Source organism: Dasypus novemcinctus, chromosome 10, assembly GCF_030445035.2.
Source record: "Dasypus novemcinctus isolate mDasNov1 chromosome 10, mDasNov1.1.hap2, whole genome shotgun sequence".
NCBI classification, from domain to species: domain Eukaryota; kingdom Metazoa; phylum Chordata; class Mammalia; order Cingulata; family Dasypodidae; genus Dasypus; species Dasypus novemcinctus.
Genome location: NC_080682.1, coordinates 85,805,037 through 85,820,097, shown reverse-complemented (window position 1 = coordinate 85,820,097; position 15,061 = coordinate 85,805,037). Strand labels below are relative to the sequence as shown.

The following is a 15,061-nucleotide window of genomic DNA, read 5'->3' as shown; positions in this document are numbered from 1 at the left end:
TCTTCTGAGTAGCAGAACCATAATTGTAGATTGTGATGGCCATTGTCATAGCTAAGGCATGTTGTTTGTGGACTATTTATCCATACTATTTAAATAATAACAATATTAATATTTAAAAGGTGAAGGTAAGTTTCCATCATCTGTAAAATCCATTTATTTGGAATTTCATATACACATGATTTCAACCATATATTAAAATTCATTAGACTTTTCCCCTTCCTACACCTCTCCTATTTGTTTGAACTAAAGGAATATTTCCTTCTTTAGAAATAAGCATTCTCTCACACACTGCTGACTGACCTTCCATAAAATATTGTTTTCTTTCATATTTAACACTTTGAGTGTGTATGCTACCACTCTAGGAAGATTATCTCATTTGACATTCTCAATAAGCCTATTTTATAGATTACAAAGCCAAGCTTAGAGAAGTTCAGTAATTTTCCCAAGGACATACAACTAGTAAGAGGGAGCTGAAGGGTTAGTAGCAATAGAGGAACTGAGGAACACAAAGCCTATAATTCAAAAGATCCTATGAGAGAAACACTGTTGTAATTAAGCTATACCTGGTCTCCCCTACCTTCCAGGCTGGGGTCCTGATACAGAGATTTTGTCAGACAAGCACACGGAGGGGCAAGATTTCACTTTATTGTTATATCAATCTCACAAAAAAAAACCAACACAGTCAGAAACACTGAACAAATAAAGTGCCAATGCAGAGGCCGGGCATCAGAAGGAGGGAGGAATCCAGTTCATCTCCACGTTTCCAGCCTGGAAAGATATTTCTATTATACAGAGTGAGGGTAGCTGACATACCAGGAAATCCATTCTATATACTCTTGGAGCTAAGGAACAGAAAATCTTACCAGTTAGGGTCTGTGCAGGGCAAGGAATTAGAAAATCCAGAAAACATTCATTCCTCAGATGAATCAGGCACAGAAATACCAAATGATAAAAACAAGAATTTTCCAAACTCCCTGTATTAGAGATTGACAATGAATAAAGAATGGGATAGGTATTGGTCCTACAAGGTTACTTCTTGTAGACCTGGGTAGATACCTGCTCTCCCTCTATCAGAGATATCACAGAGATAATTTTCTAGGATTTGGGGAAGAACTGACCCAGAACTGACCTCACTTACTTACTTTGCCACTCCCCAAAAGCAGTCCCATTGCTCCCTCATGACCATCAAGGAGATATGGGCTATCAGAATAATCGACTTGGCAGCATTTTTAAAAGGCTAGTGATGCTCAAGACCTCCCATATTGTCTCTGGACATTTTTATGTGCCCTATCAAGGCTGGGGGTTAAAATATAATTACTTGGTTTGAGAACTCAAATAATTTGACTGCACTGAATTCGACTGTTATACCTTAAGTTTGGATCGCCCCAATTGTTTCTATTACAAAATTGGAAGATCATTGACTGACTTTCAGAGGCTGGAAGGATCTCTAAAGGTCATATGATCATTCCCCTAACACCATATAACTCTTAATTCAAAGGGCTAGAAGCAGTCACATCTTTTTAGAACCTAATAGTTCTTGGCCTCACTTGGTCCACAAAAATCCAAATAAGGAGAAGCCAGGCCAAGATGCCTTATTTGTGGCCAAGAATCAAGGTCAGAGTAGAACTTTCAAATAGGAAATTAGGGAGTGAAATATTTCAACTCACTCCTAGGACAAAAAGCAGGCCAAAATGGTACCATGGTAAGTAGGGGAAGACAATGGGGAGGTTTCAGTGGAAAGGTACAGGTCCCTCCTAAGTAAGAGAATGGGGTAAAGCTGGAGGCTGGTAACCCTGGGATCAGCTGACTGTCAGATGTGTCCTCCCTCTACTGTGGCTGTACTTAGTTTTCCCTAGCTTCCTCTATACAGGCTGAGAGGAAGGGAGCCTGGTGAAGCTCAGTGATAGCTAACTTCAGTAGAGCTATCTAGCTGTTCAAAGGGGGGTCACCAAGATTCTAGTCTTTGGGAAGATTCTGTGAGGCCAAAAAAGTTGAGAGTTCTAAAGAGTCATTTGGTAAGGGCAATGGTTGAGAACTAGACTAGAGTGGAATCATGAAACACTCTGGGAACTACTGCTATGAACCCAGGGTAGATTTTGGAATCTCTTAAAGGGCTACTCACAGCTGGTTATTTTTCATACTTCTCTGAACACTTTTATGACCAAATTGAAGGAGACACTCCATTACAGACACTTGTATACCTAAGATGACACCCCAATAAAAAAAGCTTCAAGAAATTCCTGTGATCTCCCCAACCCTTTGAGAGGAGTCAGGACATATTTGACAGTTAGAAAAAGCTGTCCTTAACACTGCCAGCCTTTGACCTGCCTCTCATTGTACCAAGCCAGAGCTGAACAGTTTCCCATCCTTCAATTTCCTGGCTGGAAGTTTCATCTCCTATTTCCAACCTAGAAAGGTTTCCCCTGGTAGGCCTCCCCAACAACTGATTCTACTTAGTCTACTCACATCTACATTAATTTTTTCATTTCCTTTCCCTACTTTGGCAGGCATAAAACAGGCTAGGCAAAAACAGTAACTGAATCTTGGGGGTATAAAATATCTGACAATGATGCCCAAATTATTTACTGAAGCCTTCAATTCCATCTTTAGAGAGGGGTCAATGTTCCTTTCCTGTTCCTTCCCCATTCTGTAATTCCATCCATATTCCCCCCTCCAAAAAGTTCCAAGTGAGAGACTGTATCATTCATCTTTGTACCCTCAGCTGTCAGGCACCAGGATGTTTGAATATCATGTTTTGGGGTGAGGGACTTTTAGTGGACTTAGCACATAAGAGAGATAGCTACCCAGATCCCCCTAGCATCTAGCCTCAAAGCATATTTTTTTCTACCCTACCTTTTTATATACACTCACCTCTTCTCTCTCCTGTCAAGGCTTGGAGACAAATGAGGCAGCATGGGAGAATAAACATAGCCTAGGCTTGGAAGTCAGATCTAAGTTCTATGTTTCTTTCTACCAGTGACTTAGTATATGACTTAGGCTTTACTTGCCTCTCTGGACTTTAAAAGAAAGGGTTGGACTAGATAATCTTTCTGAGTTCTTTCAGATAAATTCACACTTGAGAAATCAATGAATGAGAAGAAATCCTAATTCCAAGACATAAGTATACTATACCTCTTTGAAATAGTTGAAAGAAGGTGAAGGTCACGTTTCTGTTTATTGTACATTTAACTATAGGAAAAGCAGCAAGTGTGTCTATGGAGAGAAAGAACCTGGCAGCCCCTATACTTGGCTAATAAAAGCAAATTCCTGGAAGAAGCAGAGAAATAGGCCATAGGAGATCAGAGAGTGTCAAAAAGATCTATAAATTAAGTGATCAAAGGAGTAAAAAACAATGGCTATAACCAGACAATATCTCTAAGCACAGACTAAAGTCTAGAGAGGTCTGGGTGGGGAGGAGCCCCTGGAGCTTCTATTGGAGGGAAGGACTTGGTCCACAGCAAATTGCTACTGCGTTTGGTTCAAACCCAGTTTTCTCAATCTGTCAACCTGATGTGTGTGCATATGTGCAGACACGCTGCGGTCTGTAGTTATGCTTCGGAAGTGCTGAAATGAGAAAGAAATATCAGAAGAAATTATATAGGCTGATGGTAAGTAAAATTTAGATTTAAAAGCTACTCGTTTCCCCCACCACGTTCTGTGTGGTATCACTGCTCATTCTAGTGGGGATTTGCGAGTTTTGTAGGATGATGAATTCTCGGGGTGGAGAGGGATAGGCTTGTAGTATGACTGGAGACCAAAAGCATAACAGAACCCCATATCCTGTCTGAGACCCCCTTTCCGCCCCACCCCCAACTCATCACAGATGGATTTGACTTGATCTGACCCATTTGGGTACTCACTTATCTTCATTCAAGGAAACTGTCTCTATAAAAGGGATTTCTTCCTTGTCTGTCTTCCCCATGATCAGCCGGTGCTTATCTAGATTTATGATGCACTGAAAACAAAGGAGACTCACTGGTCACTGTCAATGACCCATTATGCTCCATCCCATTAAGAGGACCCTTGCCTCAGGGAGGAAGTATCAAAGGAAAACTGGAATCAATCCTACCTTCAGGGATCGGAGAGTCTGGAGACCAAGGGACAAGTTTTTCTCACTGTCATCTAATGGAAAAAAAGAAGCTCCAAATTAAGATTCAGTAATTCCATGCTGCTTTATTTTTTTGTTGTTGTTGTTTTTTTTTAAGATTTATTTATTTATTTTAATTTCCCCCCCTCCCCTGGTTGTCTGTTCTCGGTGTCTATTTGCTGCGTCTTGTTTCTTTGTCCGCTTCTGTTGTCTATTTGCTGCGTCTTGTTTCTTTGTCCGCTTCTGTTGTCGTCAGCAGCACGGGAAGTGTGGGCGGCGCCATTCCTGGGCAGGCTGCTCTTTCTTTTCACGCTGGGCGACTTTCCTCACGGGCGCACTCCTTGCGCGTGGGGCTCCCCCACGCGGGGGACACCCTTGCGTGGAACGGCACTCCTTGCGCGCATCAGCACTGCACATGGCCAGCTCCATACGGGTCAAGGAGGCCCGGGGTTTGAACCGCGGACCTCCCATGTGGTAGACGGACGCCCTAACCACTGGGCCAAAGTCCGTTTCCCTCCATGCTGCTTTAGAAGTCAGTCTGATCACCATCAAATCCCATCCATCTATTCATCCTTCAAACAAACATTTGTTGAACACTTATTATATTAAGGAATTTGCTCATGATAGTTTAAAAAGGGTGACAGAACCAGGATTCACATCCAGGTCTTTCTAATTTTAAAGGAGAAAAGCATTTAGACAAAACCCGCTAACTTAGAATAGTTTATATAGAGTCCCTGAGGGCAAATGTAGGAGATGATGAGAAACTATCAAAGGATTAATGGTAGGGAAACGGACTTTGGCCCAGTGGTTAGGGCGTCCGACTACCATATGGGAGGTCCGCGGTTCAAACCCCGGGCCTCCTTGACCCGTGTGGAACTGGCCATGTGCAGTGCTGATGCACACAAGGAGTGCCGTGCCACGCAAGGGTGTCCCCCGCGTGGGGGAGCCCCACGCGCAAGGAGTGCGCTCGTGAGGAAAGCCGCCCAGCGTGAGCGGGGGAGTCCCACGCGCAAGGAGTGCGCCCGTGAGGAAAGCCGCCCAGCGTGAAAAGAAAGAGCAGCCTGCCCAGGAATGGCGCCGCCCACACTTCACGTGCTGCTGACGACAACAGAAGCGGACAAAGAAACAAGACGCAGCAAATAGACACCAAGAACAGACAACCAGGGGAGGGGGGGAAATTAAATAAATAAATCTTTAAAAAAAAAAAAAAAAGGATTAATGGTGAAAAGAGTAAGAGGATCTTGCTATGTCCAATTAGTTCATGGAAAACTTTCAGGGACTATTTTAACCTACACACAAAAATGCTTGTTTTCTTGCCCCTTGAATTTCTCCTCAGGAGCTACCCACTCTGTTTTCTAAGTAATTCTCAACAGATCTTGAATGTAGCTCATGGTCCATCTAGTGCTTTGGAGGGCAAAGTTTGGGACAAGATCTACAGTAAAGGAATGTAAAATTTGAGATTTTGAAGAAGCCAATATTTATAGGCATAAGATCTCATGAGTTTGTATCTAAGCTCCCTCTCAATTAGAAACAGAGTGGGCATCACCATCATAAAATCCCCAAGATTAAGGAATGAACAAACATTAAGGGAGGATTGCAACTATGGATTAAAGTAGGCATTATTATTCCAGCAACGGAAGATCTTATAACATTGATATAAAGGCAGTGGTTACCAGAGGTTCTCAGGGGAGGGAGGTGTATCATGGAGCATTTGGGACATCAGAATTGTTCTGAATGACATTGTAATGACATATACAGGTCATTATACATTTTGTCAATACCTATAAAAATGTGTGGTGCAAAGTGTAAATTCTAATGTATACTACTGATCATGGTTAGTAGCAATACTTCAGTATGTGTTCATCAATTGTAACAAATGTACCACACTCATGAAAGAGATTGTTAATGGGAAAAAGTGTGGAAGGAGGAGGGGGTGGGGTATATGGGCATCGCCGTATATTTATATTCTTTATTCCCTCCCCTTGTGGCTTGCTTGCTGTCTACTCTCTGTGTCCATTCGCTGTGCATTTTTCTGTGTGTCTGTATTTATTTTTATTTATCCCCCCCCGTGTCTTGTTTTTTTTTCTCTCTGTGTCCATTCGCTGCGTGCTGTTCTGTGTTTTCACTTGTTTCCCTTTTTGTTGCATCACCTTGCTGAGTATCCCCCTATATTTTTAGTGTATTATTTATGGAATCTAAAACTTCTTTAAAAAACAAAAACAAAAACCAAAAAAAACAACTTGAAAAAAAAAGATTTCATGAAGTCTTGGTTGGGTTAAGGAGTGGGTTTACATCAGGTGTCCATAGATTCAGTCCCCAATTCTACTCACCAATCACAGCTGCTGGACAGTCCAGGCGTAGGGAGCCCAGTGTGATCACGAGATGCTCAATCTGGCCCACTACTTTGAGATGCCGGGGTAGAGAAAGCTTCTCTCCTTCATGCTTGTGGGATTTGACATGCTCCTTGAGTCTGCACCAAAGAGGAAGAGACTGGAATCCCCTTGGCAGAGGTTTCTGGTGGAATCTGGCAATGACTGCCTTGTGAGCCACAATTAGAATTCTCTAGGGATTTCCTGAGATTAATTTATGAAAAAAGTGCTGGGGAAGGGATGTAGCTCATGGTGGAGTTTCTGCTTCTCAAGTACGAGGTCCAGGGTTCAATCCCTGGAACCTCCGAACGAACAAACAAAGAAAAAGTGCTAGCTGGCCTACACTAATTATTTTAACACTTTGTTTTAAATATACCAGGGATGTGTGTGTGTATATATATATATATACACACACACACACACACACACACACACACAGACAACTTTTTTTTTAAAAACCCTAATGATTAGGCTCCTGTTCTTAAAATCCTTACATTTACTACCTGTATTGGTGAAAGAGAAGAGCTGATATGCTCAGATAATTCTAATTTGCTTCCTAACATCTCTGCCTATGTGTGAGGCATGTTAATATGTCCTTTTCTACCCATCTGTGGGTAATAAATCTCAGAGTAGACAGGTTAATCCATAGTTTTAGAAGATGCTGTGTTTAATTCTCTTTGCCCTTTCTATGCTGTCTATCCTTACCAGTTTGTCTTAGGCTATAAGGTCAATGGAGGCAGGTACTAATTTTTTAAGTGCATTGATGTGGGTGCCAGCAAGAATACCATGGAGAAAGTTCTAATTAATTTAACTTATCTCTGGAAGGAAGGAGAGAAACAGCACAAAGTTTTCACACAATTATATAAACCAGAACTACTAGCACCTGAGCTATTAGATTGGTAGGTAAATAATTATGGACTTTCTGTGCCAGTACTTCTGCTTTCCTTCATTTCCTCTACTTTGCTGTTAGAGCCCGTTAAAAAAATACGTAATTGCAGTTTTACACCTGGTTATTAATTTTTCTGGAATCATGACAGTCTGTTGCCTAATTATGCACCAGGACATTATTAGTCTTTCTGGAGCCATCACATTGCACTACATCTCATCTCTTACCACCTAAAAAGCTCAGGATTCTTCCCACAGGAGCACTTGTACCTTAGACTTCCTTCCCACTACCCACCCTATTTATCCCAGAAGGAACCTGAGTAAGTTGAGGACAACCACATCACTGCTTTTACTCATCTGGGGAACAGCAACAACTCCTTCTAATTTATTATCTGGTGGATCAGAGCAGGGACACACTGAGTCATGAAGCTCATGTTACCTCATTCCAGATTCCAGAGGCCTTTGCTCAAAACTTAATAGGCTTGTCTGGCTCATGATTTCTACCAGCTTCCAAACAACCCACCACTCTTCCCCTCTATTAAGGTCTCTGGTACCAGTTGATATCTGACCTTTGCACAATTCTCTTAGAGACTCTGTGAAGAGCCTCCTCATTTGTAACCACAAAATTGTTTCAGGGAAAGAGTATGTTTGTGCCTGATTTTCACCAAGCACAAGTGGCTACTTACCCCAATCTGTCCACACAGGCTGAAGAGATGAGATTATACTGACAGCCTGTGTCAACCAAGGCTTTCACATCCTTTCCAGCACACTATAGAGAGAAAATGTACCATTCATTAGGGGCTCTTTGCTAAGAAGCAAAGGGAAAGGGAGATCCAGAGAGCAAAATGCAGATATCATATGAAAGAGTTGGAGAGCACTCTTACAATTATGGACTCGTACTCTGTTCCATCCTTATCCACTGCTGAGTCTGCCTTTGAGTGACTCTCTTTCATGCTGAATCAACTGCTGAGAGCAGTCCAATGAACTTTGGGGTTTCATTCTATCTAGCACCTAATGTTTTTTGTTTTTTTTAAATCATAGATCCCTTTGCAAATCTGATGAAAACTTTGGTCCTTTTCCCCATAAAGATGCACATGCATGCAAAAAATTTTTGCTTACACTTCCAGAGTTGCAATGAGTTGCCCCAAATAAAGACCATTTATGAATTCCCACAATTCTACAGCATTTGGAGGAGAGTACCCCATTATTGGGATCATAGAGGATCCCCAAAACCTGCTTTCTACTTCCCTTGCCGCTGACGAACAACAGAAGCGGACAAAGAAACAAGACGCAGCAAAAAGACACAGAAAACAGACAACCGGGGGAGGGGAGGGGAATTAAATTAAAAAAAAAAACAAAACAAAACCTGCTTTCTAGAAAATTCTAGAAAGCTACTCTCAGAACATTACCTGACAAGAAACCAAAATCATGTCATCATCCTCAGACTTCTTTAGCCCCTCAGACTTAGACTGATTGTGTCTGTTGGTCTTGGAGGCCCAAGGTATACGACTGCTTCGGAGCTTAGACAGGTTGGTTTCCATGAGGCGCCTCTGCAGAATGTTATGTGGTTGCTTGAGGGATAGAAAGCAGAGGTTTCTTAGTGACAGGATACTTCCCCCTCTCTCATTGTCCCCCAAGTGTCACCGAAATAATGAAAGACCATCACATAACTGGGCTACTTTTGCTTCTTCCTTCAAGTGGGGGGTGGGCTTCAGAGCAGGTATGTAAACCAATTTTCAGTAAGCCACCCTAAGTGAACGAAAGGGGACCCTGGGAAATGTGGATAGAGTCAGTGAATACTCTGTGGCTAAAGAGAACTGAGGGACCCTTGTGATTCCGACTATTGGGCCCGCTTCCTCCCCTCCCCTCACAAGGGCATTTCAGGAGGAAAGCAGCCTTAGTCAATGTGGAATAAGTGATTTCTATATCTTAAATTAGTGCCGCACAGAAGGTGCATGCCATTCTCAGAAGCCAAAGAAACCTACCTAACCCTGGTAGTCAGAAGCTCTGTCTGCTTCTATTTCAAGACCCACTCTTACACTGTCTTATCTCTTGGGCCCAGTCTGCATATGTCTCAGTGGCTTGGCTTTCCTGGGGACTGAGTCATCCATGAAAAGGATTGGGAAAACAGTAATTCATACTCTCTGGTGGAACCTGGCAGAACTCACAGGAATCATCCTCACTGACATCCTCTAGACCTCAAATCTAGCTCCTCTTCCCAAGTAAATACCATCCATTTCCCCTTCTTTATCAGGCCATAAAGTGGGTATATATAAGGGGGAGAGATTAAGAGGCAGGGGACTTAATTAGACTTTATATCCATGCTAGGATACCTAATGTTAGGAAGCAGGTTGAGGTGTGTGAGTTCAAGTCTGCTCTCTGGCAGACTTTAGGAGAGTTCCTAGGGCAGCTATAAACATGCTCTATTGTTCCTACCCAAAGTGGTCTCTAGGAAGTATAAGCCATTTCTTGAAAAATAGTAATTTGACTTAAGTGTTTTCTATACACAAACATCTTATCTCTAGTTTACAATAATATTCAAATCTCTTAAAGGAAAGAGTCTAACCCTAAACTTCTAATACAAAGCAGATGGCACTCCAATTCTAGAAGGCCAAAGCCTAGAATATTCCCTGAGAAGAGGGTAAAATTGGAGATGGACTTCATTATCGACCACCTTACATATTTCTAAGGAAGAATGGAGTCAGAGTCATGACTCACTGTAACCTTGGTGAGATGAAGAAATGGATGCCCAAAATATACTGATTCTTAGCAAAGCAAAATCTGAATTAGTATCTTTGGGAAAACGGGAGGAGGAGGCATTTATAAAGAAAATGAGAACATCTTAGTTTGATAAAGAGCTAGAGGAAATGCTAACTCTGTCAGATTTTCTGATGTGAAATGGAGAGAACGTTTTGCTCCTCAAAAGAAACACAAATTATTCTTTCTAATCCCTCTCACTAATAAGCCTGAATTCCTAGCTAAAGCCATATTAAAGCAGAGTGTTTGTTTCTATCAGGCCCATACTTAACAGGACCAACTCAGATAAACTGGATTTATAGAACTGAGGATTGGAAGGGGTTTCGAAGGCTATCTAATCAAAGCCCTCCCACCTAATCAAAGGCGTTGGGGGGGGGGGCCTCCTTCACTACTCTTAATGAACACAGGTTTACCTGGTCACTCTTAATCTTGCCTAATCATCATTGGACAGATAAGAAGGTTCTAAAATCATTCTCGTTGAAAGTCATGCCTCCTCTGTATTTTCCTCACTTCCTACTGGAGCCTTTCTCCTCAGGCTGTAAAACATACTAAAAGTTTCTCATATAGTTGGAGAAAGCTCCCCTATGAAACCTCAAATCCTGCCTCCTAAACTCTACATTCTCTTCTAAACACACCCTTGTCTTAAATGGTCTTTAAAACAAACGAACCTAAATCATTATGTTTGTTTCTTGATATCTTATATTTTCACTGAAATCACTTCTGACCTCACTATACCAATAAAGACCTCCTAATTTCTAAATCCAGTAGGCATTTTCAGCCCTCTCTAGGACATCTGGCCTTGCTATTTATTTGTTCTTTTCTTCAGTACGTAAAAAAAAAAAAAAAAGGTTCAAAAGCATACATGCTCAAAATTCAAATACCAGTAAAGTATATAAAATTAAAAGGGCAAGCCTCCCCAACTTCTCAACCCCTTCTCAGTCCCATTCCCTAGAGATAATGACTATTAAGATTTAGAAGTATATCATTCCAAACCTTTTTAATACACTTACAAACATACATAAAAAATATGACCATACTATTCTGAAATTTTCTATTTTCATTTAATATATGAAAGGCATTTTATATATCAGTACCTATAATTCTCTTCATTCAATTTTATGATGAAAAAATATTCATAGTATATTTGGGGGTTACAAATTTGCAGCCAATAAACCCATATGACCCTCACAGGTGGTTTTCTTTGGTTATTTTTACTATGCTTCCATGTTTTTTTTTTTTTTTTTTTTTTAAGATTTATTTATTTATTTATTTCTCTCCCCTCCCACCCTGGTTGTCTGTTCTCTGTGTCTATTTGCTGCATCTTCTTTGTCCGCCTGTTGTCGTCAGCAGCAGGGGAATCTGTGTGTTTCTTTTTGTTGTGTCATCCTGTTGTGTCAGTTCTCCGTGTGTGCAGGCACCATTCCTGGGCAGGCTGCACTTCTTTCGCGCTGGGCGGCTCTCCTTATGGGGCGCACTCCCTGCGCGTGGGGCTCCCCTATGTGGGGGACACCCCTGCATGGCTCAGCACTCCCTGCGCGCATCAGCCCTGCGCATGGGCCAGCTCCACATTCCCATGTGGCAGACGGACGCCCTAACCACTGGGTCAAGTCCGCTGCCAGCTTCCATGTTTTAAGTGACAGCATAACTGAACATTTACCTCTGCCCTCAACCAAAATTTCACTGAAATGACAGTAAAGGAATAAGAAAGACCTAAACCCAAAAGGATAAAGAGAACAGTAAAAGAAACAAGAAAAAAAAGAGATGTGGGCAAAAATTTGGAATCTGAAAAGCAGACAGAAAAGTAGCAACTGATCAAGACTAGAGAAAGCTAAGTGCTTCATATCATTTCACTTCACAGAACTCTGGAATGGCAGAGACTGCTAGTTGTTTACCAAAATCCATGTTCTTCTCTTCTTCCTGGGAAGATCTAGATTTCCCTGCAGTTAGGTATAGCTTTAAGACTGGGTTCTAGCTAGTGCAATGTGAGCAGAAGTGACATGCAGCACTTCTAAGCCTGACCCATAAAAATCTCCTGTACACAATCTTCTATATTATTTTCCTTTTCAAAGTGGCTGGAATGAAGGTGATCCCTAGGTTAACTCTGGATGCCACATGTTGAAGAAAGAAGAGCTATACTGTCAGCCTGGATCCCTAAATGACTACATGGAAGAGGGCTGTCCTGAAGATCTTTCTGCTAATACTGTTAATTCAGAAAAAAAAAAAAACTATTATGTTTGAGCTATTATATATATTTGGATCTAGCTGTAAAAGCAATTTGCCTACTTCTTAGTTTACCAGGGCTGCTATAACAAAGTACCACAGACTAGTTGGCTTAACAGGAATTTGTTTGTGATACAAATGTACCTCAATTTAACTATTTCCCTACTAATGGACACTTACATTGTTTCCACATTTTTTTTTTGCCATTAGAAACAATGCTGCAGTAAACTCAATACTATTTTTCTTGAAACTTTCCTCTACTGGCTTCTTACACCACTTTCTGTCTATTCTGTATTTGTCTCTTTCATTGGTTCCTTATCTTCTGTTCATTTCTTAAATGTTAGTGTTCCACATCATTTTATCTTTGGCCCTGTTCCCATTCTATATATTCTCTGAGGGCATTTTTTTTAGGAGGTAATGGGGAATGAGGCAGGCACTCAACCACTTGAGCTACAACTGCCCCCCAATGAGTTGTTTTTTTGTTTGTTTTCAGGAGGTACCCTCCTGAAAGACTGAATCCAGGACCTTGTACATGGGAAGCAGGTGCTCAATCTCTTAAGCTACATCTGCTCCCCTCCCAGGGCAATTTTATCTACTTTCATTGCATAAATTACTTATAATGATTCTATTTCATGCATAGACTTCACTCTTGAGTTTTAGACCCATAGATCTAACAGCATATTTGAACTTTTCTACTGAAACATTCTACAGGCACTTTATACTTAAAAGGTCCTCTAACACCTCCCACAAAACGTACACTGTTTCCTTTACTCCTTATATCAGAGAGTGAAATTCTGCTCCTTAACACCACTCATATTCTCCTCCCCATTTCTACTGTTAATGTGAAATTCAAGCCATGTCCTAAAATATTACTTTCATGATCTTTTTCCCCTATAGTGATTCTTTCTAGCTGTATCAAACACAAAAGCCTCAATTTAGCATTTGAGATCTTCTACTAACTTTATCCGCTCTTTTTCCTCTACAATCTCGTCTTTAATTATTCCTTCTTGAAGGCTTTCTACTTTGAATGACCCTTTGACACCTTGGCCAAATCATTGCTCTCTCTGAGCATCACCTTTCTCTAAGCTACACTTTACTCATCAGTAATAAAAGGGTTTTGATCTCCAAAGTCCTGTTCATTTTTAATACTCTGGGTTACTTCCTTTCTACCAACCTTGATAAATGGCACCATCACACACCCATTCTTGACTCCTCTCTTTCCCTCACCTCCCATCCCAAGCACTACTGATGATTCCTCAAAAACATATCAGGAATCAATCCACGTCTTCCCATCTGTTCTACCTCCTATCTAATCCAAGCCCCAAATAATTTCTTATCTGTACTGCAACAGCCTCCTAACTTGTCTTCTGCCTTTTCTTTCATCCTTCTCAATACATTCTTTATTCTTTACAAAGCAACCAGAGTAAGCTTTCAAAAATATAAATCAGATAATTTATTTTTTAATTCCAAACTCTTTAATGGCTTCCCATTGTTCTTTGAACAAAATGCAAACTCCTTACCATGGTCTATAGGGTTCAGCACCATCTGGTCCCTGCCTATCTCTTCCAACTACCATGCATACTACACTCCCATTTATTTATTCAGCAACATCCACACTCACCTCATTGCTCAAAAACCTTTTCCCATTCCAACACCCTGGCACCTGCTGTCTCCTCTGCCTAGAATGTTTTATCTCTAACATTTCAAATAGTTGGCTTGTTCTCACCTTTCCAGTCAGGTCTCACCTCAAATGTGGCTTCCTCAGAGACCCCTTCCCTGACCATACTATTTAGAGTAGGTCTTCCACCTCTTTAGTTACTAACACATCCCACTCTTTTTTCTACGATAAATATAAATCCACAATTATTTTGCTTATTTACTTGCTTACTATTTCAATGCTTCTACTGCAATGTTAATTCCATGAGTGCCAGGGACCTTGACTGTCTTGATCACACTAATATTCCCAGCTCTTCACGCAGTACTGAATGAACATTTCTTATTTGCTCAGAAAGTGCTTCTGGATGAACACCATCTAGCTGATCCAAGCTTCTTTCAAAAGCCCTTCACTATCTGTATATTAAATAGTTTGTATGACTTGCATTCCCACTCCTTGACCTGCTGCTTTGTAAATGTGCTTAAGTGGTTTTCATCTCTGTTTAATGAAATACTGACTTTCCAAGTGTTCTCTTCTACTTTCCTGATCCCCTTCAATTAGCTAGGTGGGTTGTTCAGGTACCATGGTGGACTTTTGGACATAATTCTCAAGTCATCCTTCTGCCATGTATCTTGCCACAGTTTATGTTAAACTCAACAAGACAACTATTAACCTAAACAGTCCTTGATACTTTATTGTTCTTCATATATGGCTGCCAGAGGCATCTAAACCCTAACAGGCAAGTTCAACTGTGCTATTCCCATCACCATCAGGAACCTCTGAAGAAAATGGACATTGTAGGTAGTGCTGTATTCTGGGTGGAAGTAGCTGAGGTTCCTCAATCTGGCACCCAGTCTGCTTAAACATCTCTTCTAACCATGCTGTAGAGTAGGACAAAAAGTGAGGTGAGAGGAAACAGACTCTAATGCAGGGTGCCATAGAGCCATGAATTGAGCAAGAACTTCCAAAGCTACTTTCTCACTCCCTTTACCCATGTCACAATGAAAACAGCCTGGATCAAACAAAGGGATATCTGTGGTCCACAGAATGGATTAGACTGGAAAATAGGGGGAAATGACAGAGACCTGC

The 15,061-nt window shown here is 41.2% G+C and overlaps 1 protein-coding gene across 1 annotated transcript in view; it reads right to left on the bottom strand.

Annotated features, from left to right (window-relative positions):
- Nucleotides 1-625: 625 nt before the first annotated feature.
- NRIP3 (nuclear receptor interacting protein 3) overlaps nucleotides 626-15,061 on the bottom strand; it is a 24,586-nt gene continuing 10,150 nt past the window's right edge. Inside the window, exons 2-7 of the mRNA XM_004470259.4 lie at nucleotides 8,751-8,912; nucleotides 8,028-8,110; nucleotides 6,418-6,557; nucleotides 4,070-4,122; nucleotides 3,861-3,955; nucleotides 626-3,564 (exon numbers count right to left, since the gene is read on the bottom strand). Coding sequence (XP_004470316.1) covers nucleotides 3,549-3,564; nucleotides 3,861-3,955; nucleotides 4,070-4,122; nucleotides 6,418-6,557; nucleotides 8,028-8,110; nucleotides 8,751-8,912 — 549 coding nt within the window. The 3' untranslated portion in view covers nucleotides 626-3,548. The remainder of the gene's footprint in view (nucleotides 3,565-3,860; nucleotides 3,956-4,069; nucleotides 4,123-6,417; nucleotides 6,558-8,027; nucleotides 8,111-8,750; nucleotides 8,913-15,061) is intronic.